The sequence below is a fragment of the Harpegnathos saltator genome, unplaced genomic scaffold (genome assembly GCF_003227715.2).
Source record: "Harpegnathos saltator strain DR-91 unplaced genomic scaffold, Hsal_v8.6 scaffold480, whole genome shotgun sequence".
Taxonomy (NCBI): domain Eukaryota; kingdom Metazoa; phylum Arthropoda; class Insecta; order Hymenoptera; family Formicidae; genus Harpegnathos; species Harpegnathos saltator.
The window spans coordinates 385721-409856 of NW_020230294.1; the positions used below are offsets into that span (position 1 = coordinate 385721).

Here is a 24136-nt window from a genome sequence, read left to right on the forward strand (position 1 = left end):
CTCTCTTTCTCGTGTTGAACGGCGACATTGGACCACGATGAAAACGCGGGGAAAAACGATCGTCTCGTACATACGCGCGAGAGCACGTGCAACCACCGACCACAGGAACCGCTCTGTTTTTCCAATCCCAGGCTTGACTCGCGCATTAATTCGCCCTCCGTACACAATTCTTTTACCGCCACGGGCCCGCCGATTTCGAATGCAAAACCCGCGCGAATCGAAGCAATCAGCGGGTGGCGATGTTTGCGCAGTTAGGTTCGACAACAATCCTCGCGCATTGTTGCGGCGTGTTCTCCCGGCCGTGCGTTTTCTCCCTATTCTCCGCATCTTTCTCTCTTACTTTCGCTCGTGTGCCCGCGTATACATACATATAGACCGTGTCAAAAGTGACATGACAGTTGCTTGCCTCTCTCGAAAATTCCTATTGATTCTTCTTGACGCGTCGCCAAATCGCAATGTCCGAACTTGTTAAGTTCGCATCTTGGCGACTTAAAATGGCCGCTGCAAAAACTCAAGATCCTCTTTATTATTCGTTCGCGACATTCGTTTGAGATATTTTTCTCAGAAAATATTGGTCTACTTGCGGATGAAACTGACAGTTTCAGAACGAGCGATAAAATTGGAATGTTTGTATCCGAACGTTGTTTCTCGCAGGAATATCGACGGTGATTTTTAGCGCAACCTGTACACTACAGGACACACGAGCGTTCGGTTTTTTCTCCCCACGTACCGCCGCCGTCTCCTGGCCCAGTTGCGTTGGATTCGTTGTTGCGAACTGTTTAGCCGAATCAATCTCCCGTTCGCACGCGTCCCGCTCGTCGCCCACGTGGCAGGAAATAATTAAAAGTTAGTGTTTGCCAAACGAAAGCAATCGGCTGCCCATCAGCGGCAACAACCGGATTCAATTATAAAGCCTGACAAGCCCCGCGGCCACGTCGCGCCTTTTTCTCTCCCAGTTCGCTCGCTCGCGAGCCAACCACGCGAATGTTAACTGATGTCTGAGAAGATGAGGCGCCTTCACGAGGACGAGAGCGTTCACGCGACGGGTCGGCCTTCGATCTATCACCCTGCCGCCTGTGCCTGTCCATTCGGCTTTCTTTAATTGGAAATCCACGTGACAATGGTGCACCCTTGCCGCGTCGTCGTTGCCTCATTCGTCTCTCGAAGCCTCTCGATCTCTCTCGGCTGGAAAGAACGGGACTCCTTTTCTCCGGGACTCGAAATCCGCGGAGTCTGCGAGGTACTCGCCACCCGCGACCATTCAGGACGACTCGGACCGATCTCTTGGCCGGCGAAGATTGCCGGAAAATTTTTCCTTGCTCCCTTCTCCCCCCCCCTCCCCTCAACGCCACCTCTAGCTTACTACTACCTCCGCGAGAGGACCGAGGACTTAATCTCTGCCTGGATCGAGTAGATCTTTAATCTCCACCCGGCGGAAAAAAGAAACGCGAGCAAGGTCCCCGTCGTAGACGTCGGAGAGATTAAAAGCCATGGCGACGAGACGGTCTCCGCTTTCTTAGCCGCGGCGGGTCAATATTCGCGGATCACTTCGTTATCGGCGGTAACGACTCTTCTTCTTTTTTTTCTTCCTCCTTCTTCCGCCTGCCCTCATCTTCCTCCTTCCTCCTATGTCCCGCCGATCATATTTCCAATTAGAGAGAGAATTAACTTTTAATCCGCGCAAAGCGATCCGGCGCGGAAAACCTCGTGGTTTGCTGGTGTTTCATTGATTGCGGCGCGATATCAGGCGGAAATAAAATTCTCATTAAGTCGGAATTATCAAGTTGACGAAATCACGGACTCTCCGAGGGAGGGAAGTATCGCCAGGCGTCGACTGTAACTCGAGGTACGTTTTGTACGATATGATGTACGTTACGGAGAAATTCACCTCCTCGTGTTCTCGGCTCCTTCTCTCATCTGCGAGCTAATAAGAAAAATCCCGACGGAAACTCCTAATTATGCGGAAGCATTTCAATACTTGGCATCATTTTGCAATAAAACGAGGTTGAAACGGAGTCGAATCCTTCGAATTTACCGTGTAATTTCCGTGAGATAGAGACGTAATTCAGCATCGTGCTGACTCGCCACATAAGCGACGCGTGCAAAGCGGCCGTTTGTCGCGTCCGATGGGAGTCATGTCTCTGCCAAAAAGAAGGAACGGGATAACGCTCGAGCAGGAAGAAGGAACAAAAAATATATTGGACAAAACACGGCGCGTGGCAGCGATCTATCACCAATCCGTCGCAAAATCTGGAAATCCTACCGGATGAGGGTGGGCGCCGAGGGGATCAAAGGACACGTCCAATTATCGGCTGTCACAAAGTACTCGAGAGTAATGGTGCGAGTGCAACGGTCCTCTCATGGCGAGTTCTCTTCTTTCCCTCCTCCTCCGGACCCGACTTCGATCTGGATCACTAGGATTTTCGTCCGTTCTCGCTGGCCGACAGTGACGAACGAGAGAAGCCGTGATCGGGCTCGCTAAAAAATGGCGAGCTTGTCACGTTAATGCCGATCTAATTTAGCGCCATGTAACATTGATTTAATATCATTGGCCGAGAGAATTCGGCATTGATAATTATTGCTTTGCCGATCCTCCCCGAGTTATTACGTGTATGGTCTCTGTTCTGTGGAAATTCAGCTCAAATTTAATTTATCGCCCCAGCAAACACAAAAGAATTGAGATTGCCAATAATTGATCTGAGATTCATGAAATAATGACCAACAACGAGTATCGCTCACAATCCACTCTACGCAAATCAATGTGGATTATAAATATAAAATATAATTGGTTTGTTACATTCACGTATTCAAATCTTCCATTTGACTATATAATACTAATTTTCACATGAATATGCACCCGTAACAAGGCGAATTTTCCTAGTGAATCAACTTTTGAATAAAAATAGCAAAAATTTGCACCTGCTTCCTTGTACGCGAAAACTGCTTGAATGTAACTGTTATTTGTCAGCGGCGCGTTGTGCACGCTCGCGAAAACATCGTCTACCACAAAATATTGGATTACACAATAACATTATACTTTCAAAAGGACCGCATGCAAAATTCATTGACACAACCGCGCCCGTTGACGAGTGACTCGATTATTCAATTTTCGCCGAGCACTTTTTCGTCGAGTCGCCGAGGGGCCGGACGAATCACCGATTGCAGTTTAACCATTTATATTCGCTCGTGGCCCACGAACGTCACGTAAATAGCAAATATGTCCCATTTGTTGCTTACAAAATTCACTGAATGGGCATACAGAAAACGCGTTCTCACCGACCGCGCTGGCATGCGCGAGTGAGCGAGCGAGCGCTTTCGAAGCGCGTCGATAGATTCGTCGATGACGAGCGACGCGATGACTTTAAAACGCAACGATAAATCGCGATGTTCGATGATCGAGAAATAAAAACTCGTTCAACAGCTGTCGGTTTTTCACGACGTCGTAAATAGACGAGGAGAGGTTACATACTGGCTGATAAAACTATGAAACGACGTATCTCGAAACTGAATCGCTCCCGACATTAAAATCGGCCATCGGCCTCGCGGTCATATTAGCGCTGGAATTTACTAATTTTCTCGATGAAAGAAGGCCTCTTTTCACGACGTGCTTATATTCCACAAACAATACGCAAGTCAATAAATGCAGGTCAACAATATGTAATATCAAAAACGTAAGGAAGATAAATTCTTGATTAGAGAATATTTCGGTACTGATCACATATATGGACTCTTGATGCTATATTATATGATATAAATTCATTTTTACATATTATGACAAATTGTAAAATTTGTCTATCATGATTATTTCCATAAATTTTAGCTAATAATAAATATCAGCATAAACATTCACGTGATACGTGTGCCTTACATAACATATGTTTCAAGTTTATCCGTATGACATTGTATGTACTTGGTATAATATTGATAGTTGGTCTTATCTCAAATTACAATTCGAAATGTCAACAATTTCCTAAACACCCAGAAACACTTTGCCAACACCTGAGTAGTGCTCTCCGAACAATTGCCGAGTGAACACTTATACCAGGTATGTTGATTTTTGTCATATTCATTACGGTGCTGAAATGTGAGCATTTCTCCAAAAACGTTGATATTACAAATAAAATACTCGTAAATTCTTTTACGCAGGTATATCAATATGGCGCAAATTCAAATGGTGAATACATATCGTGGGAAAATTTCATCTATATACTATAATAAGTTTTTCCATCCGAACATTTGCCACGTTTGCAAATTCAATGGCATTGTCAAAATGTGTAATAAGTGTTACATGATTTCGTACTGCAGCGAGGAACATAAAAAGTTGCACGCAAGGGAGCACGAGGACATTTGTAAAATTATAGTGAAATCATTAAACGCAAATCCAGAATGGTTTACCCGTTCTATTCCACTGAAAGATTGGATCGAATCAAAGAAGAAATTATTGAATTTGGTGAAGGTCCATTTACAGCGTGAACTACTGCCATACGAAGTGCAAATGTTCATGTGCGCGAAATCATGTTTTACTTGTCAGAAACAGATTGATCTGTTGTGTTGCACTGGGTGTTATTCCGTCAACTATTGCGTTGATCACGTTAAAGAATATCATGAGTATCATTACATCAACAACTGTAAACAACTCGCTTTGAGTCTCAACTTAGACATCGCGGATATTAATTTCTCATTTGATGAAGATATAATGCAGAAGTTTCTGAATTTTCCTGATGACCAGAAACCTTTCGACAACATGTTGTCGTTTTTCGCGCAATATATACTAAAAGTAGATAGAAGAAATCGCAGTTGGACTCATGAAGATTATATCTCTTCTGATTATATATCAGGACCACTGACAATCTATAATGGGATGAAGAAGGCAAATTTACACCTTGATAAACTAATATTTGAAAGGCCTGCATATACCTGTATCATTCATATTATAGCCGCAAATATCGTCGACAGAAAGAGTTTGCCAGCTTGGGAATTGTTGTTACATTACCTCGAAAAAACCGTGGAAACACTTATAATAATAATGATAGGGCCAGAATTGCAGTCCGAATTTGGTGAATACAATGTCTGTGTTAAATGTAAAAAGTATAAGCAGAAGCTTATTTTTGAATCATATCCTATTTCGTACTACGAATATGTATCTAGTTTAGAATATAAAAAACCAAATATAATCGCAGGTTTTCAGCCAGATTTTAAGACGGGGACATGGTCGAGATGTTTATTAGCATTACAGACTCAGAGATGCCCGTTACTTTTAACCGCTAAATCGCAAATTGAAATGAATGAGAACATGTCAGAGATATATGAGGTTCTCAAAAAAACAGAAAAGGACTTAAATGCTACTTTTTCCGATTTAAATGAATACTGTGCTCTTAGACCATACAGAGATTTTGATACTAATAATCTGTTCTTTCGTAATGAGTATATGTTAATCTTAAAAAATTTGCTTTAAAGAATCTTAGTCGGCTAATTGCGCACAGAGATAAAAGTAACTCTCGTGTGCGATTTTGTCATCACTTGTGAATATTATTGTAAGTAATTTGAAAAATAAGTTGCTTATATAAGTTATTATTATACGAATAAATAATATATGTTCTAATAAAGCATACAAATTTAAATGTGTGTGTATGTGTGTGTGTGTGTGTGTGTGTGTGTGTGTGTGTGTGTGTGTGTGTGGATTTATTGTATTTTTATTTCCTACAATTATTGTGTCAAATTTGTGTACCATGAACATTCCGACAAATTTAAACCGATAATAAATATTAGTAAAAACTTTTATAAATATACGATATCGAATGTCTTTTGTTATATATTTCGCGACATTATTGACTTGATATAACGGATATTTGTAGTTCGTTACGTCCAGAGTCACAATTGAAATTGTCAACAATACCCAAGGCACGAGGAGACGTTTGTAAACACTTGAAAAGTGTCTCGCTCAAATATTCGATGAGATGGCATACATACAACGAATATAGAATTTCGTTACCTTTTCTGAAATATTGAGTTTTTGTACATTATTTCGTAAATGATATAGATAAAATAATAGTTGTAGATCATTTCTAAAACTTTAATTCGCAAACATCAATCGCACAGGCATGTTGGTATAATCAGAGTGTTTAAACATTGCGGACTACGAACACTTCATCAGTTCTCTAGCTAGCTTTTTCTATCCGAAGAAAAACATTCGTCACGTTTGCAAATCGAGACGACTTTGTGTACACAATAAAACTCGTAATATACAGAACACGCAAAGACAAATATCTCCGACGATCCAACATATTCTAGCAACATTTGCAAAGCATGTGTTTTGAGCGGCAAGAAAGAGGGAGAAAGAGAGAGAGAGAGAGAGAGAGAGAGAGAGAGAGAGAGAGAGAGAGAGGGGGGGAGGGAGGGGAGATTCTTCTAATCGCTACGATATTACTGACGCTCATTAAAATCTTGCATAAATCAATAATAATATAATAAGGGGATCGAAATAAGCGAGGCTCCCATGAGAGAGCTTCACGCCAAGATCGGCGCAAGCCGGTTCGAGATTTAAACGCTAGCACGTGACAACGTCAAAGGGATTACGCTGGCGCGAAATGGAGACGGAACAAAGGCTTTTCCGGCACGTGTGCAACGTGCGCGAAATCTTATCGTTATGCAACCGACGCAGAGTACGATCATAGATCGTAGGTGGATAGGTAGCTAGGTAGCTAGGTAGGTGGGTACGTAAGAGATGGTTTCCTCGACGTCGGAGGCAGCCCACGAAGCGACGAAGTAACGAGAGCCGTAGATCAGGCTCAAGTCCTCCGGCGTGCGTGGCTCTTTCTTTCGGGGATTCCGTCGAAGCGCCGTAGAATTATAGACTCTTTCGTCGGCGGGCGCAGGGAGAATGGCCGGAGGAGTCTCCGAGACAGCCGGGAGACCCGACTCTTCTTTTGGCACTGCGAGCGGCGTCGTTTCGTCGAGGAGAGAACGCGGACTAGGAAAACGCCCCTAACGGAGCGCTATTAGAATCCAACTGTTCGTAGAATCCACATCAATTTATCGCGGAATTCCATAGCGGCCGTTTCACGAAGACTCGCCTCCTCGTCGCTCGGGAAAAAGCCGAGCGTCGCATAACTAACGAATTCGTCCACGAACGGAGGACGTTCTACAGACTCACGGTCGAATTAGATCCGCGCATTTAACGGGATCTTATAATTCGACGCTCGGTTATCCGGAGATTTTATCCCGGCCCGATAATAGGGGTCGTCTGTATAACGGTTACTTTTACGGCCGTTGTAAATAACGCTCGACACCGAACGAGCGATCGATGTTGCGCGGTAGAATCAAATTTGCGGCAAGCGCGCTTCTCTGACGACTCGATACGGGTCTCGGGAAAACAGCCTGCGAAAATGGGACGCGGTGTTCGGCCGCGTCGCGCGCGTTAACGCTATCAACGGCTCGTCGATAAATAGAACGGGCGATCTTTACGACGGCTCCGTCGTCGATCGTCTCTGTTTCATTAACGACTAAATAGGAGCTAGCGGACCCAAGTCCGCTAATGCCGCACCATTTTACCTTTTTTATCTCCAACCCCCCGGCCCTCCCCTACGCTCCTGCGATACCCCCCAGAGCTACTGTAAAGTCGTGAAGGGGAGACGTTTCCAATCTCGGTCTTCAAAGAGTCCGTTAAACTCCGGTTATTTTCCTTCGCCGCCTCAATCGCGACTCTCGAGAATGCCCCGCTTCTCTCCACTTGCCGGCAACGTCGTCTAACTTCCGGCGAAATCGCCGGACGCTGATTCTTCTCCCGATTGTTTATCTAAGGCACGCCGCATGACAAAGGGAGTTACGCTCTGTTTTCATATAGTTTTTTGATCATAGATATTTCATTCTGCCGCTTGGTACACACACAGTTACCGACAGCTGTCTTTGTCTTCATCACGAAGACCCAAACGCATCATTTCTCTCCTCGCGTGCCTCCTCGCGATATTAATCGCGAATATCGCGAGCTTTCCAGTTGTATCACTTTTCTTCGCACGTTACATGCGAGATCTCTGCAAGTAATCAAAAGAATGAAAGTCGCGAAGTGTGTTGTTTATCCACGGCACGCCTTTCTCTAGAGCAGAGGAGGACTCCTTTCTCTCTCCCTCGCAGATCCGAATTCGCGTTCGTCTTTTTGGTGAACCAGCCGAAGCCCGAGCAATGCCGCTTAATTTTAGCGCCAGTCAGAGACGACGAACGGCGGCCTGTGATCTCTATACATATATTTTCGAATGGACGGGTGAACGCGTCGACTGCGTGGCAGCGAACCACGACGCCACGCGTCCACGCCGGAATCACTCGGCACGTCGTTGGGATGCCATCGTGAAGCAAGAAATTCACCCCGCGTCACGCCGCTGCAACCCCATGATCCCATAACGAGCCACGCGGAACGCTCACCTCGCTCGCGATCTGTACTCGTGTTAATCGCACATTAATGTTCCTTCTACAGGGTGTCTGACATCTAACGACTCGACGCTCGATGCTCGATTTCTGGAAGAGCATGTCTGGTACACGACTTGTAAAATCCTGTTGTGTGACTCGCGTCTGTACGACGCATCGCGTGAACTATCGCGTCATAATTGCTTAGCATTCAGTTGCCTCCGGCTCAGGAATCTCGCGATCATGAGTCGTTAAACGTCTTTTTCTTTAAATTTATTGTGTCCAGGTTCGAAATATTTTTTCTCAGTAATAATGGTCAAGTAATTCCATAACGGTTTTCCCTGACAGAAGACTTAATGATTTAATTAATTTTTTTAATATAAGGCTTTTAATGTTTTTTTATTTATTCATAAGTATACTTGTTTTATACCGTTACATGCGTATCTTTCTTTGTTTGTTTAAAATTAATTTGGGATAATTCTGCTTCGAACAATATACACGTGACATTTTATGTCTTTAGTTACATTTAAAATTAACAGTAGTAGTTCCCCAACAATATCAAGATGTATATAAACACTTTGTTACTGTCCTTCTAGCAGTCGCTGTATGAATATCCATACTGAGAAATTATATACAAGGAATCTCGTTATTGTCAGTCATGTGCCGAATATTGCAAATTATTTTATAGATACAGTATTAAACAATTTCATTTAATAGGCATATCAGAATGGATAATATAAATAAAGAAATGTTTAAATACCATAGACAACGCACGGCTACACATTATAACCAGTTTTTCAATCCAAACATTTGTCATGTTTGCAAAACGGTAGATGGTGACAATTTCACATTATGCGATGAGTGCGGCTTGATCTCTTACTGCAATGAAGGGCATAAAACGCAGCATCAATTCGAGCACGCGGAAATCTGCGCAATTATTGCACGGATTTTAAAACTACAAGAAGAAGAAGAAGAAGAAGAAGACACGCGCAAGTTTGAAGGAAGGCACGACTGGATTCAATCCAGAAAAGAATTGGTGGAATTAGTCGAAGAGAATATTGACCGTCCATTGAAGACTTACGAGCAGCAGATGATATTGTGGTCCAAATCGTGTTTTGTGTGTTTCCAACAAGCTAATCTGAACACTTGCCAAAGATGCTTTTCCATTAATTATTGCGATCAACATGAGTTCGTTTTTCATTTGTCACATAGTAAGACCAAATGCGAGGCATGGATATTGCTAGTCAATATAGATATCGAAATTGCCTTTAGCGAAACTACTGATATGTCATACAATTTTTTTTCGTCTATTAAGGGGAGGGAACATATTAGAGAGATGCTTCACTTTTTTAGAAAGCACAAACAAAAATCGATAGATGAAGTGGATTGGCTTGTTATAGATTACATACAATCTGATTACCTTTCAGGACCACTGACAGTCTATTTTGGGTTTAAGGAAATATTATCATTACATATTATAGAGGAGGAAATTGTTGTCATTCATATTATAGCCGCAACCTCCGTACATACGGATAGTTTACTAGCCTGGGAAGTTTTGTTACACCTTGTGCCTGAAATGTACAAATTAGTCATTGTTATGATAGGAAAAGAATTAAGTGACGAGCCTTATGCACGTAGAGAACAACTTTGCGAGCTTTGCACTGCGCAGAAAAAAGAACTTATCTTCATTCCAATTCCCAAGTTGTATCATGATTATGTAAAATCAGATGCGGAATATAAAAAACCAACTGTGATTGTAGGTTTCGAGGCGAAATTTAACGCGGCGGAGTCTTGGTCAGAATCTATAAAAATAATGCAGTCTAGATCCTGTCCGTTATTTTTAGCCTCTTCAACAGAACAGGTCAACCAAAATAATATTATTATGATAAAAGAAATTCTGAATCCAGAGATAATACCTATATTTAATAAAAAAAATCCTTTCCGTGGTCTTGCGCCACACAGAAATTTAGATACAGGTAAAACATATTTTCGTAATGATCATTTAATTATTTACCGAGATTTAATTGTTAGCTGGCGGGCCGAGTACCTGTTTATATAAACAATCGTATTATAGCTTGAATTGCATTATTATGAACAGAATACAAATTAAATTGTCAATACGAATAAACTTCATCATGTAACTTTTTAATAGACATTACACTTTTTTAATACTTTTCATACTGCTTTGCGTCGACAAAGTATTAGTGCAATCGTAAGCGCGACAATTGAACGTTCATGAAATATTTTTAAATTCTTATTATATAAGATGTGTGACGGTAAATCACACGATGCTACAGTGGATGTCGAATGCAGTAAACTGAAGAAGAAAAAATCGTTTACCATTTTACAGATTTTGCGATATTTAGGCTAGCAAATAAAGAGACAGAAACTAAGGTCTCATGCAAGATGACTAAAATTATTTCATAATATCTTAGAAATTGCGAGCTATGAGAAATGTTGGATTAAACGTCTCCAAGATCACGCATTAGGTACCATTGTCAAAAACTAGTGGGCAAATTCGTGATATCTTGAACGAGGCTTTGTGTGCAGAATTCGTCGTATTACTTTTGGCATAGTAAATCGCCAAATTTATTTCTTCATTTCTTAATAATTATTACAAAGCAAAATGATAAAAGATTTATCAAGTGTTCAGGTAGAAAATATTTCTCTTCTTCCGTTTGCTTCAAATTTATTTGGGATATTTTACTTGAAAAAGGGATACATGTAGCTTCTTGTGTGTTCAGTTACATTTAAAATTAACAACAGTTCCCCAACAACATAATGACACATGTATATATAAACACTTTGTTATTATCCTTCGAGCACTCGCCGCGCAAACATCCGTATCGTTTGTATTATCACTCATTTGCTGTAAATTATTTCTCGAGTTATATTATAGATGCTGTATTAAACAACTTCACTAAACAGTAGCACAATCACTAGGATATCAATATGAGCAATCCAAATATAAAAGTGTTTGAATATCGTGGAGAGTGCACGGCTGAATATTATAATCAGTTTTTCAATCCGAATGTTTGTCATGTTTGCAAATCAGTAGACAGGGACAATTTAATATCATGTGATTTATGCGGCTTGATTTCATACTGCAGCGAAGAACATAAAAAGCAACACTATATAGAACACAAGGAAATTTGCGTAGTGACAGCATGGATTTTGCAAATGAGACCACAAAATGATAAATATAGTTTTCTTAACTGGCACCATTGGATCCGAACGAGAAAAGAATTGATGAAAATAGTTCAACAAAATCTTCATCGTCCAATAGAATCGTACGAGAAGCAGGTAATCTTGTGGTCAAAAGCGTGTTATATATGCCACCAACAAGCTGAACTGAAAACTTGCCAGAGATGCTTTTCTGCCAATTATTGTGACGAGCATGCGACTGCTTTTTATATGAAACATAATGGATATAAGTGTGATCAGATGATGCTAATGCTCAATATAGATATCGAGACCATTTCTGGTAGAACGACTGATACAAATTATCGTTTCGTCTCGTCTATTAATGAGAAAATACGTGTTGAAGAAATGCTCGAATTTTGCTTAAATTATATATTAACATCAAGGAATGATGTGGTGGATTGGCTTGCTAAAGACTATATACAGTCTAATTACTTATCAGGACCGTTGACAATCTATTTTACGTTACAAAGAATAACTTCATCGGGTATTATACAGAACAAGAAGGTTATTATTCATGTTATAGGCGCAAACTCTATGGATATAGTTGATCTAAGAGCTTGGGAAATTTTGTTACATCTTGAAGTTCAACTGCATAATCTAGTAATTATATTCATTGGGCCTGAATTAAAAATGGGCGGTTATAAGAACTGTAGGCTTTGTGAGATTTGCAGGCAGAAGAAAAATGAGCTCTCTTTCATTTTCATTCCAATGTTGTACCATGATTATATACGAATGACAGTGGAACATAGGAACCCAAGCATAATTGTAGGATTCCATGCCAACTTTGATGAGGGAGACACATGGTCTGAATCTATAAGAGTAATACAGAATCAAGGCTGCCCACTACTTCTAGGCTTTTCATGTGAACAAAAAGCGCTGAATAATTTAATTAAGATACACAAAACACTGGAAATGAATAAAGAACCTTACTTCATGGGCAAAAATTATTTCGCTGGTCTTGCACCATACAAAAACTTAGAGACTGGTAATATATATTTTCGTAATGACTATTTAATTTTTTACGATGATTTATGTATTTATGACAATGAACGTTCAAGTATAAGCAGCATGGATGAATAACTGTTTGATCGCTCTGGTACCATTACCGTACAATAGGACATACATTAAAGTAGTATCATGAGTAAAGTGAAATATTTTAATAAATAGTATTTTTTTATATTAATAGTGTTTTTCTTTGATGAAATATTATTCTGAGCAGAGATGTGCGGTGGAATGATTGTGCTACATTTCTAAACAGTGTGCCACTATGACAACTAATCTCCGCAATAGTTAGTAAAGAATGGAATTATATATAAAAAATACTATTCGATGATTGCCTGGGAATAAGTGTGATGAGTTCATCTAAGTCCATAAAATTCCTTTCTTCAATTGTATTATGCTGAAAATATTTTTTTTGTTAATAATGGTAAAATAATATTATAATAATTTGATAGATTAATCTACTTTTTTAAGCATAATTTTTTAAACATAATTTTTCAAAAGTTCCAATATATAAATATATGCATCTTCATGTGCCATTTCTTACATGTATACCATCTAAATATTTAAATATTTATATTTACTCCCTTTGTATATTTGTTCGAGATCTTCTATTTAAAAACTAACATTGCTGTAGCTCCCTTTGTTACAAATTATATTTCAAATCGACAACAACTTCCAACTTCCATAGTAACATATAAAACCACTTATTATTATCCTCTGAATAGTCATCGCGTAAACACACGTACTGAGACGTCATATGAAGAATATGAGTATTCCAAATCAAAGTTCTGAACTTCGTCCCTCAAATAATTTATTATTAATTAAGGAATCAACAATTTAGGATTAATTATTCAACTAAATGTGTCGGCATGAGCGATCTAAGTTCAAAAGTATTTAAATATCGTGGACGATGTACGGCTAGATGTTATAATCAATTTTTCAATCCGAATATTTGTCATGTTTGTAAGAAAGTGGACAAAGGTAATTTCATATCATGTCATTCGTGCGGCTTGATATCTTACTGCAGTGAAGAGCACAAAAAGCATCACCGCGCGGAACATGAAAGAATCTGCGCCGTTATTGCACAGCTTTTACTAGTAAAACCACAAGGAGATACGTGCAAATTTGACAACTCGCACCAATGGGTTCAATCAAGGAAAGAATTGTTGAAGTTAATTAAAAAGAAAGTTGGCTATTCATTGGAGCTGTACGAGAAGCAGATGATCTTGTGGTCAAAATCGTGTCACGTGTGTTATCAACAGGCTGAACTGGAGATTTGCCAGAGATGCTTTTCCGCCAACTATTGCAATGAGCACGAGAAAGCTTTCCATGCGAAACATAACGAATACCAATGCGATCAAATGATACTATTGCTCAATATAGGTATCGAGACTATCTCTGATAGAACAACTGATGCAAGTTATCATTTCCTCTTGTCTGTTAACGAGAAGATACGTGTTGCAGAAATGCTTGAATTATACATAAATTATATATTAATATCAAGGAATGATGTCGATTGGCTTGCTAAAGACTACGTACAGTCTAATTACCTGTCAGGACCGTTGACAATCTATTTTACGTTACAAAGAATATCTTCGTCAGATATTATACAGAACAGGAAGGTTATTATTCATGTTATAGGCGCAAACTCTATGGATATGGTTGATCTAAGAGCTTGGGAAATTTTGTTACATCTTGAGGTTCGACTGTATAATCTAATAATTATATTGATTGGGCCTGAATTGAAAACAGGCGGTTATAAAGAACATGGGCTTTGTGAGATTTGCAGGCAGAAGGAAAATAAGCTCTCCTTTGTTTTCGTTCCAATGTTGTACCATGATTATATACAAATGACTGTGGGACATAGGAAGCCAAGTATAATTGTAGGATCACATGTCGACTTTAATAAGGGAGACACATGGTCAGAGTCTATAAAAGTAATACAGGATCAAGGCTGCCCACTACTTCTAGGTTTTTCATATGAACGAAAAGCGCTGAATAATATAATTAAGATACAGAAAACACTGAAAATAAATAAAGAACCTCGCTGCATGGGCAAAAATTATTTCGCTGGTCTTGCACCATACAAAAACTTAGAGACTGGTAATATATATTTTCGTAATGACTATTTAATTTTTTACGATGATTTATGTACTTATAACAATCAAAGTTCAAGTATAAGCAGCATGGATGAATAACTGTTTGATCGCTCTAATACCATTACCGTACAATAGGTCATACATTAAAGTATTATTATGAGTAAAGTGAAATATTTTAATAAATAGTATCTTTTTATATTAATAGTGTTTTTCTTTGATAAAACATTACTCTGAGCATAGATGTGTCGGTGGATTGTGGTACATTCTAAACAGTATGCCACTATGGCAACTAATCTCCACAATAGTTATTAAAGAATGAAATTATATATAAAAAATACTATCCAATGATTGCATGGGAATAAGTGTGATGAGGATATGTTGACTGAAAGCTGCTTGCATTTCTCAAGTCCATACCATTCTTTTCTTCAATTGTACTATACTTAAAATATTCTTTTGTTAATAATGGTTAAATAATATAACAGCTTGGTAGATTAACCTTCTTCATTTTTTAAACATAATTTTTCAAAAGTTCCAACATATAAATATACGCATCTTTATGTCATTTCTTACATCTATATCGTAATTTTTAAATATATATATTTATTCCCTCTGTATATTTATTCGAGATCTTCTATTCAGGAACTAACATTGCTGTAGCTCCCTTTGTCACAAATTATATTTCAAATCGACAATAACTTCGAATATTCATAATAACATATAAAACCACCTATTATTGTCCTCTGGATAGTCATCGCGTAAACATACGCACTGAGACGTCATGTGAAGAATACGAGTATTGCCGTTTACAAATCAAAGTTCTGAACTTCGTTCCTTAAATAACATTATTAATTAAGGAATCAACAATTTAGGATTAATTATTCAACTAAATGTGTCGGCATGAGCGATCTAAGTTCAAAAGTATTTAAATATCGTGGACGATGTACGGCTAGATGTTATAATCAGTTTTTCAATCCGAACATTTGTCATGTTTGCAAAAAAGTGGATAAAGGTAATTTCTTATCATGTAAATCGTGCGGCTTAATATCTTACTGCAGTGAGGAGCACAAAAAGCATCACCGCGCGGAACATGAGAGAATCTGCGCCGTTATTGCACAGCTTTTACTAGTAAAACCGCAAGGAGATACGCGCAAATTTGACAACTCGCACCAATGGGTTCAATCAAGGAAAGAATTGTTGAAGTCAATTAAAAAGAAAGTTGGCTATTCATTGGAGCTGTATGAGAAGCAGATGATTTTGTGGTCAAAATCGTGTCACGTGTGTTATCAACAGGCTGAACTGAAGACTTGCCAAACGTGTTTCTCCGTTAACTATTGTAGTGCACATACGAACAGTTTTTACCAGAAACATGATTACGCGAAATGTGAGCAACTGACGTTATTCCTTAATATAAATATCGAAACTATTTCTAATAGTACAATATATAACGTATGGTACGGGTTCTTTCCGTTTATTAAGCAGAATTGCCAGTTTGAAGAGATGCTGCAATTTTTTATCGATATTATACTAATGTACAAAAGTGATTTAGATTGGAATGTTCAAGATTATATTATGTCTGATTATCTTTCAACACCACTGACAGTCCATTCTGGGTTAGCCAGAATAAATTTGTTAGAAATTTTGCAAAAAAGTTCTGTTGTCATTCATATTATAGTGGCAAGTTCCATAAAAAAAAGTCTTATAGACGCTTGGGAAATTCTGTTACACCTGTTACCCGAAATTCAAAATCTAGTACTTGTTATGATAGGTCCTAAATTAAAAAACAATACCGGAGTTTGCAAACTTTGTTATCAATGCAATAGAAATAGAAACACACTATCTTACTTTACTATTCCTAAGTTGTACGATGGTTTCATGAGTGTATCGCAGAATCATAAAGAACCATGTATAATTGTAGGACAAAGTATTAAAATAAATGAAGGGAATATATGGAATGAAACTATAAAAGCTATACAGACTCGCCCTTGTCCGTTATTTTTAACCTCTTCATGCCAACAAGAAGCGCAAAAGGATATAATTAAAGTGCAAGAAGTTCTAGGTACAAATATAAAACCTATTTTTAATCGACGAAATCACTTCGGTGGTCTTGCGCCACACAGAGATTTAGAAACTGGTAATATTTATTTCTGTAATGAACATTTAATTATTTATGATAAGTTATGTCAATTTGATGTGGCACCATCTGGTGCTACCTAGAATATGCATACTTTCTTTTTAGTGCCATTATTATAAACAGGACATTTATTGTACTATTATATAACATTTATTATATTGCTATTATAAATTATTGTTACAATCAAATTATGAAATTTAATCATGAAATTTTTATTTAAAATGTGAAATTAAATTATGAAAATGAATAAATCCTATTTTTAATAATAATAACACTATCTCTTATTAATGACTTACATGTATTCTTTCCTCTATGTATTTCAAATTTATTCAGAATATTCTACTTGAAAATTAACACACACACACACATATATAAAGCTCCTTATATTACAAAAATATCTCAAATTGACAATTCTAAATATTCTCATTTATAACATATCCAAAATATGACAGTTGATATAATGATCCTTGATATATCGTGTAGTAATAACGTCACGAATATATTTTACATTTATGTGATTAATTATGTAAATAGCTCAATGCTCATGTATAGATGATGTGAAAATAAATCAGATAAAATAGAGAGATATACAGCATTTCGAAAATTTCGCAACGATTGTCAGAGAATGAATTTAAAATATCAGGTAATATATAAAAATGGGGAAATGATGGAACAAACTTTGTAGCTTGTTCTTGCTTCATCTTGATCTCAAATTTATTGATAATTATCTTACAGTCATACGCGTGTTGTATATATGTATAGCTGCTATATGGTATTAGGCATAATCTGTCATCAAAGGGTATAATTTTGCACTGATGCAGTCTACAATACTGTTTACAAATCAGAAATAATATTAAAAACAAAAATGCATTTAATGCCGATTTTTAACATAAAATTCTTAATATGTACATGACATATGTACATACATATATTTATTTATCTGTTACATTTATATATTTACTTTTAGGTGTTTATTTGTATTATTAAACTTGAAAACGAACATTTGTATATTCTTCGTGTATACTTCAAATATATACATAACGCTAGTGCCAATGTCAAAAGAAACACATATAAACACTTTCCTATTGTCGTTCGAGCAATCGTCGTATAAATATCTGTATCGAAATTATATAATTGCCGTTAGTAGCATGTCGAGGTTCTGCATATTATTCCTCAAGTGATATTATTGAAAATATCAGGAAGGTTCCGCGAAACAATTATATCGATATGTATAATCCAAACAAAAAAGTATTTGAATATCGTGGGCAACGCATGGCCCAATTCTATAATCAGTTTTTCAATCCGAACATTTGTCATGTTTGCAAGAAAGTAGACAAAGGTAATTTCTTATCATGTGATTGGTGCGGCTTGATATCTTATTGTAGCAAGGAACATAAAACACATCACCATATAGAACATAGCTTAACCTGCGCCGTTACTACACAGTTTTTGGAAATAAGACCACAAAAAGACACGCGCAGGTTTAACGACTGGCAACAATGGATTCATTCTAGGAAAGAATTATTAAAATTAGTCCAAAATAATATTGGCTATACATTGGATCCGTACGAGAAGCAGGCGATCTTGTGGTCAAAATCGTGTTGTGTGTGTCACCAACAGGCTGAATTGAAGACGTGCGAAAGATGCTTTTCCGTTAACTACTGCAATGGGCATAAGAAAGCTTTTCGGGCAAGACATTGGGGCAGCAATTGCGATGATTCAGTACTATTGCTGAATATAAATATCGAGGCTATCTCCGGTAGAACAAGTAATATGTCGTACGGATTTCTCCAGTCTATTAATGAAGGTAGTAAATTTGAAGCGATGCTTGAATTATGTCTAGAGTTTGTAATATCGCAGAGAAAGAATCATACAGATTGGCTCGCTAAAGACTACGTTCGGTCTGATTATCTTTCAGATCCACTGTCAATTTATTCTGGATTCAAAAGAATAGATTTCTTAGAAATTATAAAAGAACCGCTTGTTATCATTCATATTATAGGCGCAAGTTCCGTAGATAAAAACGGTCTACCGGCTTGGGAAATTTTATTACATCTTGTACCTGAAATTCAGCGACTAGTAATTGTACTGATAAATCCAAAATTGGAAGACAGTTTTATACGTCAAGATCTTTGTAATCATTGTAACGAAAAGAAAAAGTATCTTTGTTTTGTATTATGTCCTATGTTATACCACGACTTTATATCATCGGATTGGGTATATAAGGAACCAACTTTAATTGTAGGATTTAATGTAACATTTGATAAGGAAAGGACTTGGAACGAATCTTTAAAAGCAATGCAGAACAGAAACTGTCCCTTAGTTTTAGGTTATTCGAGGATATTAAAATGCGATAAGAATATATATAAAATAGTGGAAATTCTGAAGGGAGATATATTTCCTTTTGGTTTCCGTCAAAATTATTTTAAGGGTCTTGCACCACATAGAGACTTAGAAACTGGCGATATACGTTATCGAAATGAAGAATTAGTTATTTACAAGGATTTAAATGTTCACCATTTCATCTCCTGATAGATGTTGTTGTTCGGATGCTTTAATAATTGTAATGATTTTACTGTAAATGTAACATTTAAATATTTATTTTAAATTATTATTTTAAATTATTATTTTGAATTGCTATTATTTGTAGTCATTGTAACGAAAAGAAAAAGTATCTTTGTTTTGTATTATCTCCTATGTTATACCACGACTTTATATCATCGGGTTGGGTATATAAGGAACCAACTTTAATTGTAGGATTTAATGTAACATTTGATAAGGAAAGGATTTGGAACGAATCTTTAAAAGCAATGCAGAACAGAAACTGTTCCTTAGTTTTAGGTTATTCGAAGGTATTAAAATGCGATAAGAATATATATAAAATAGTGGAAATTCTGAAGGGAGATATATTTCCTTTTGGTTTCCGTCAAAATTATTTTAGGGGCCTTGCACCACATAGAGACTTAGAAACTGGCGATATACGTTATCGAAATGAAGAATTAGTTGTATAGCATAGTATTTACAAGGATTTAAATATTCAACATTTCATCTCCTGATAGATGTTGTTCGGATGCTTTAATAATTGTAATGATTTTACTGTAAATGTAACATTTAAATATTTATTTTAAATTATTATTTTAAATTATTATTTTGAATTGCTATTATTTGTAGTCATTGTAACGAAAAGAAAAAGTATCTTTGTTTTGTATTATTTCCTATGTTATACCACGACTTTATATTATCGGGTTGGGTATATAAGGAACCAACTTTAATTGTAGGATTTAATGTAACATTTGATAAGGAAGGGACTTGGAACGAATCTTTAAAAGCAATGCAGAACAGAAGCTGTCCCTTAATTTTAAGTTATTATTAGTTTTTTTATTATTATTTTTATTATTAGTGTTATATAATTTGATGTGAGAATGTGATATAATTTGATGCAAAAAATCAATAAAAAACTACTGTTCTTTATAATTTTACTATAAAATTAGTTTTTTATAAACAATTATAAATTTCTTATTGACAAGATGTTACTTGCATATCACGAGACATCATAAATCATAATTTATCTGTAATATTACTAAGTGTCTATCATACAGTAATAAATAAACCATACAAAGGGGAAGGACACTTATATGCAAAAGATTGGCTGACTTTCTTGTGCGACCCGGTTATCTTTTACTATAACTCGATTTATATTGATATGCATGTCGGTTTCATGAATTTTTTATTTATTTATTCATTTCTATAACAAATATAGGAACGTTCCTACTTTTTGTGAATATATTTGGAAATTTGGTGTTAAAGACGTGCTAATTTCTCTCCAATTAATTTTTTTTACGTTAATTCACTTTGGACACTGACAATTTGAAAGTAATTCTATATTAACGAAGGCTTAAGTAACATCTCGATCTCTCGATCATATCCCGAGATAATTTTTCCGAAATATATGAATGGCGCTTTCTTATATAACGGATTTCTTTCTCCTTCGCTATCTTTCCGCTCTTTCCGATACCCTTGAACAGAGGCAAGAGCTGTCATTATTTTCCACAAGTGAGTGAAAGAATAACTATCGCAGGGGAAAAATATCAAGTTAATCAAAAAGTCTTTTCGTATTTTGAATCGCCTTACTTGGCACGTCTACATTCAAAGCAAACAACAAAAGGGAAAGGAAAATGCGATTGTCTTGATTCATCTATCTTCGCCGGATAAACTATTGCAGATGGAAAACGTCTATAAGCTATTGTGAGTTTATAAAAAAATGGTAAAATGGAGCTTTCAAAGCAGCAAATTAGCTCAATTTTGTTGCACAAATGTACAAAGGGCATGAACATGTCTCAGATACATCAAAATTTGTGTGAAAATTTCGGACAAGATCTGATTACCGTCAGGTCATACTAATATTGATTTGAAAAATTTTTAAATAGTGATTTTAACCTGGAGAAAGACCATCCTCCCGATAGTCTACGGTCATCATCAAAGAGCACTTTAGAAGCGGAATCAAAAAAATCTTAGATATTATCATTCACGAGCTCGAGACAAAATCCGGGGTAGAACCATTGTCAACAGCCTCTACCAACTTGGCTTGTACTAAAATTGAACAAGTGGGTGTCGCATGTATTGAACGAGAAGGACAATCTCGATCGCATCTCTAAGTGCGTTACGCTGCTCAAACGGCATTGCAATGAAACTTTTTTTAATCAACTGACTACATGCGATGAAAAAAGCATCTTCTACCACATGGTAATGTGGTACGAAAACAAAGTTAGTATACGTCCGGAGATACAACCTACAGAACACTAAAGCGGAACATCCACAGGCAAAAGATCATGTTAAGTGCGTAGTGAGATGTGTACAGAATTGTCCAGTACGACCTCTTACCAAAAAACCAAGAGATTAATACGAATCTCTACTTTCAGTATGTGGAAAGTGTTCCAAACTCAAGGAGCACCGTCCTCAATTTGTCAACCGTAAATATATCCTCTTCCACAAAGCATCGTTCGCTCCCATGTGAGCGCATCGACGTTGAAAAAAATTGGAGAGCTTAATTGGGAACTTCTCGAGCGCCCACACCATACTCTCTTGACCTCGCGTTATTCGACTACTATCTTTCCAGACCCCTGCAAAATTTTCTTCATGGAAAAATAATTCGATTCACCGAGCAAAGTTGAAAGAGAGTTGAATCTTTTCATTAATTCCAAAGTGCCTTTCTCAAGGGTGGAATTTTTAAGTTTATACATCAATCGAAGAGAGCAATTATACAAGGCGAAGACTATAATGATGATTAAAACAAAAGCACTTTTCGTGAAATACAATTTTTTCCTTTTTGCATAAAATACAAAAAGACTTTCTGAACAACCTGATATTTATGTGCTACATTTACAGATATGTCAACTTTTATGTATATTCTCGTGTCTACAAATACACTTCAAATACACAACGGTCCACGATAACTAAGAAACATATATAAACATTTTACTATTGTCCTCCGAGCAATCGTCGTGTAAATATCTAAACCGTAATTACATGTAAATAATTTTGTAATTGCTGTTAGCTTGTCTAGGTTCTGCGTATTATTTTTCAAGTGACCAAAGATTACCAAAGATATCAGGAAAGTACCGCAAAACAATTATATCGATATGTATAATCCAAATAAAAAAGTATTTGAATATCGTGGACAACTCACGACTCAATGCTACAATCAGTTTTTCAATCCGAACATTTGCCATATTTGTAAGACAGTGGACAAAGGTAATTTCATATCATGTGAATCGTGCGGCTTGATATCTTATTGCAATGAGGAGCATAAAACGCATCATCGCACGGAACACTTAAGAACCTGCACCATTATTGAACAGCTTTTGCAAGCAAATTCACAACAAGGTACGCGCAGATTCAGCGACTGGCAACAATGGATTCAATCAAGGACAGAATTATTGGAATCAGTCGAAAAGAATATTGGCCATGTATTGGAGCCATACGAGAAGCAGACGATCTTGTGGTCAAAATCGTGTTATGTCTGTCACAAACAGGTTAAATTGAAGACATGCCAAAGATGCTTTTCTATTAACTACTGCAATCAGCACGAGGGGGCTTTTCGGACAAACCATGAGTGGGGAAGCAATTGCGATGATTTAGTACTATCGCTGAATATAGATATCGAGGCTATCTCTGGTAGAACAAATAATCTGTCATACGGATTTCTTCAATTTGTTAATGAGAATAGTAAATTCCAAACGATGCTTGAATTTTGTATAGAGTTTGTAATATCGCGAAGAAAGAATCATATGGATTGGATTGCTAAAGACTACATTCGGTCTGATTACCTTTCAGATCCACTTACAATTTATTCTGCGTTCGAAAGATTAAAATCCTTAGAAATTATAACAGTATCGTGTGTTATTATTCATATTATAGCTGCAAAATCTATAGATTCAAACAGTCTATTGGCTTGGGAAATTTTATTACATCTTATACCTGATATTCAGCGACTAATAATTATACAAATAAATCCTAAATTGTCGTACAATATTATATGTCCAGATCTTTGTAAACGTTGCACGGCGAAGAAAAAGAATCTTTCTTTTTTATGCTATTCTATGTTGTACCACGATTTTATATCAATGTCTTGGGTAAGCAAATCGTATAAGAAGCCAACTATGATTGTAGGATTTCATGTGAAATTTGATAAGGGAGGAACTTGGGACGAATCTTTAAAAGCAATACAGAACAGACTCTGCCCGTTAATTTTAGGTTGTCCAAACTCAGTAAAATGCGAAAAAAATATATGTAAAATACGGGACACACTGTATGAAGATATATATCCTGTTATTTTTAATCGGAATTATTTTAATGGTCTTGTACCACATAGAGACACAGAAACTGGCAAGATATATTTCCGAAATGAAGAATTACTTTTTTACGAGGATTTAGATTCTTGTTATTTAACCTCTCCCACCAGCTCATAAAGGCTGTTGTTCGGATGCATGAATAATTTTAATGATTTTACTGTAAATGTAACAAATATATATGTGATTATTATTTTAAATTATTTTAAATTATTATTATATATCTAATATTAGTATTATACAATTTATAATTTTCTGTGAGAAAGTCAATAAAACTCCCGTCCTTTATAATCTTACTATAAAATTACTGTTTTATATAATCAATAATCATACAACATTTCTCACTGACTAGATGTTATTTACACATCACGAATTACAACTTATCTGTGTTATTACCAAGCCATTATTACTAAGTCCATTATACTATAATAAACGAACCATGCAAAGGGTAAGGG

At 36.8% G+C, this 24136-nt stretch overlaps 3 protein-coding genes across 4 annotated transcripts in view; all 3 read left to right on the forward strand.

Moving 5' to 3' along the window:
- pxb (putative Hedgehog signaling attenuator pxb) overlaps window positions 1–24136 on the forward strand; it is a 454145-nt gene that overhangs the window by 69503 nt on the left and 360506 nt on the right. The window lies entirely within an intron of this gene.
- LOC105189153 (uncharacterized) lies at window positions 3953–6315 on the forward strand. 2 transcript variants are annotated; one of them, XM_011151082.2, is made up of 3 exons: window positions 3953–4045; window positions 4147–5057; window positions 5181–6315. In XM_011151082.2, the coding sequence occupies exons 2-3, from the start codon at window positions 4157–4159 to the stop codon at window positions 5453–5455; spliced, it is 1176 nt and encodes a 391-aa protein (XP_011149384.1). In that variant the 5' UTR covers window positions 3953–4045; window positions 4147–4156; the 3' UTR covers window positions 5456–6315. The 2 variants fall into 2 exon arrangements, with proteins under 2 accessions (XP_011149384.1, XP_011149383.1); XM_011151081.2 differs by having other exon boundaries at window positions 3960–4045; window positions 4147–6312.
- LOC105189159 (uncharacterized) lies at window positions 18106–19365 on the forward strand. Its single transcript, XM_025302272.1, has one exon. It carries the CDS (start codon window positions 18106–18108, stop codon window positions 19363–19365), a length of 1260 nt encoding a protein of 419 aa, XP_025158057.1.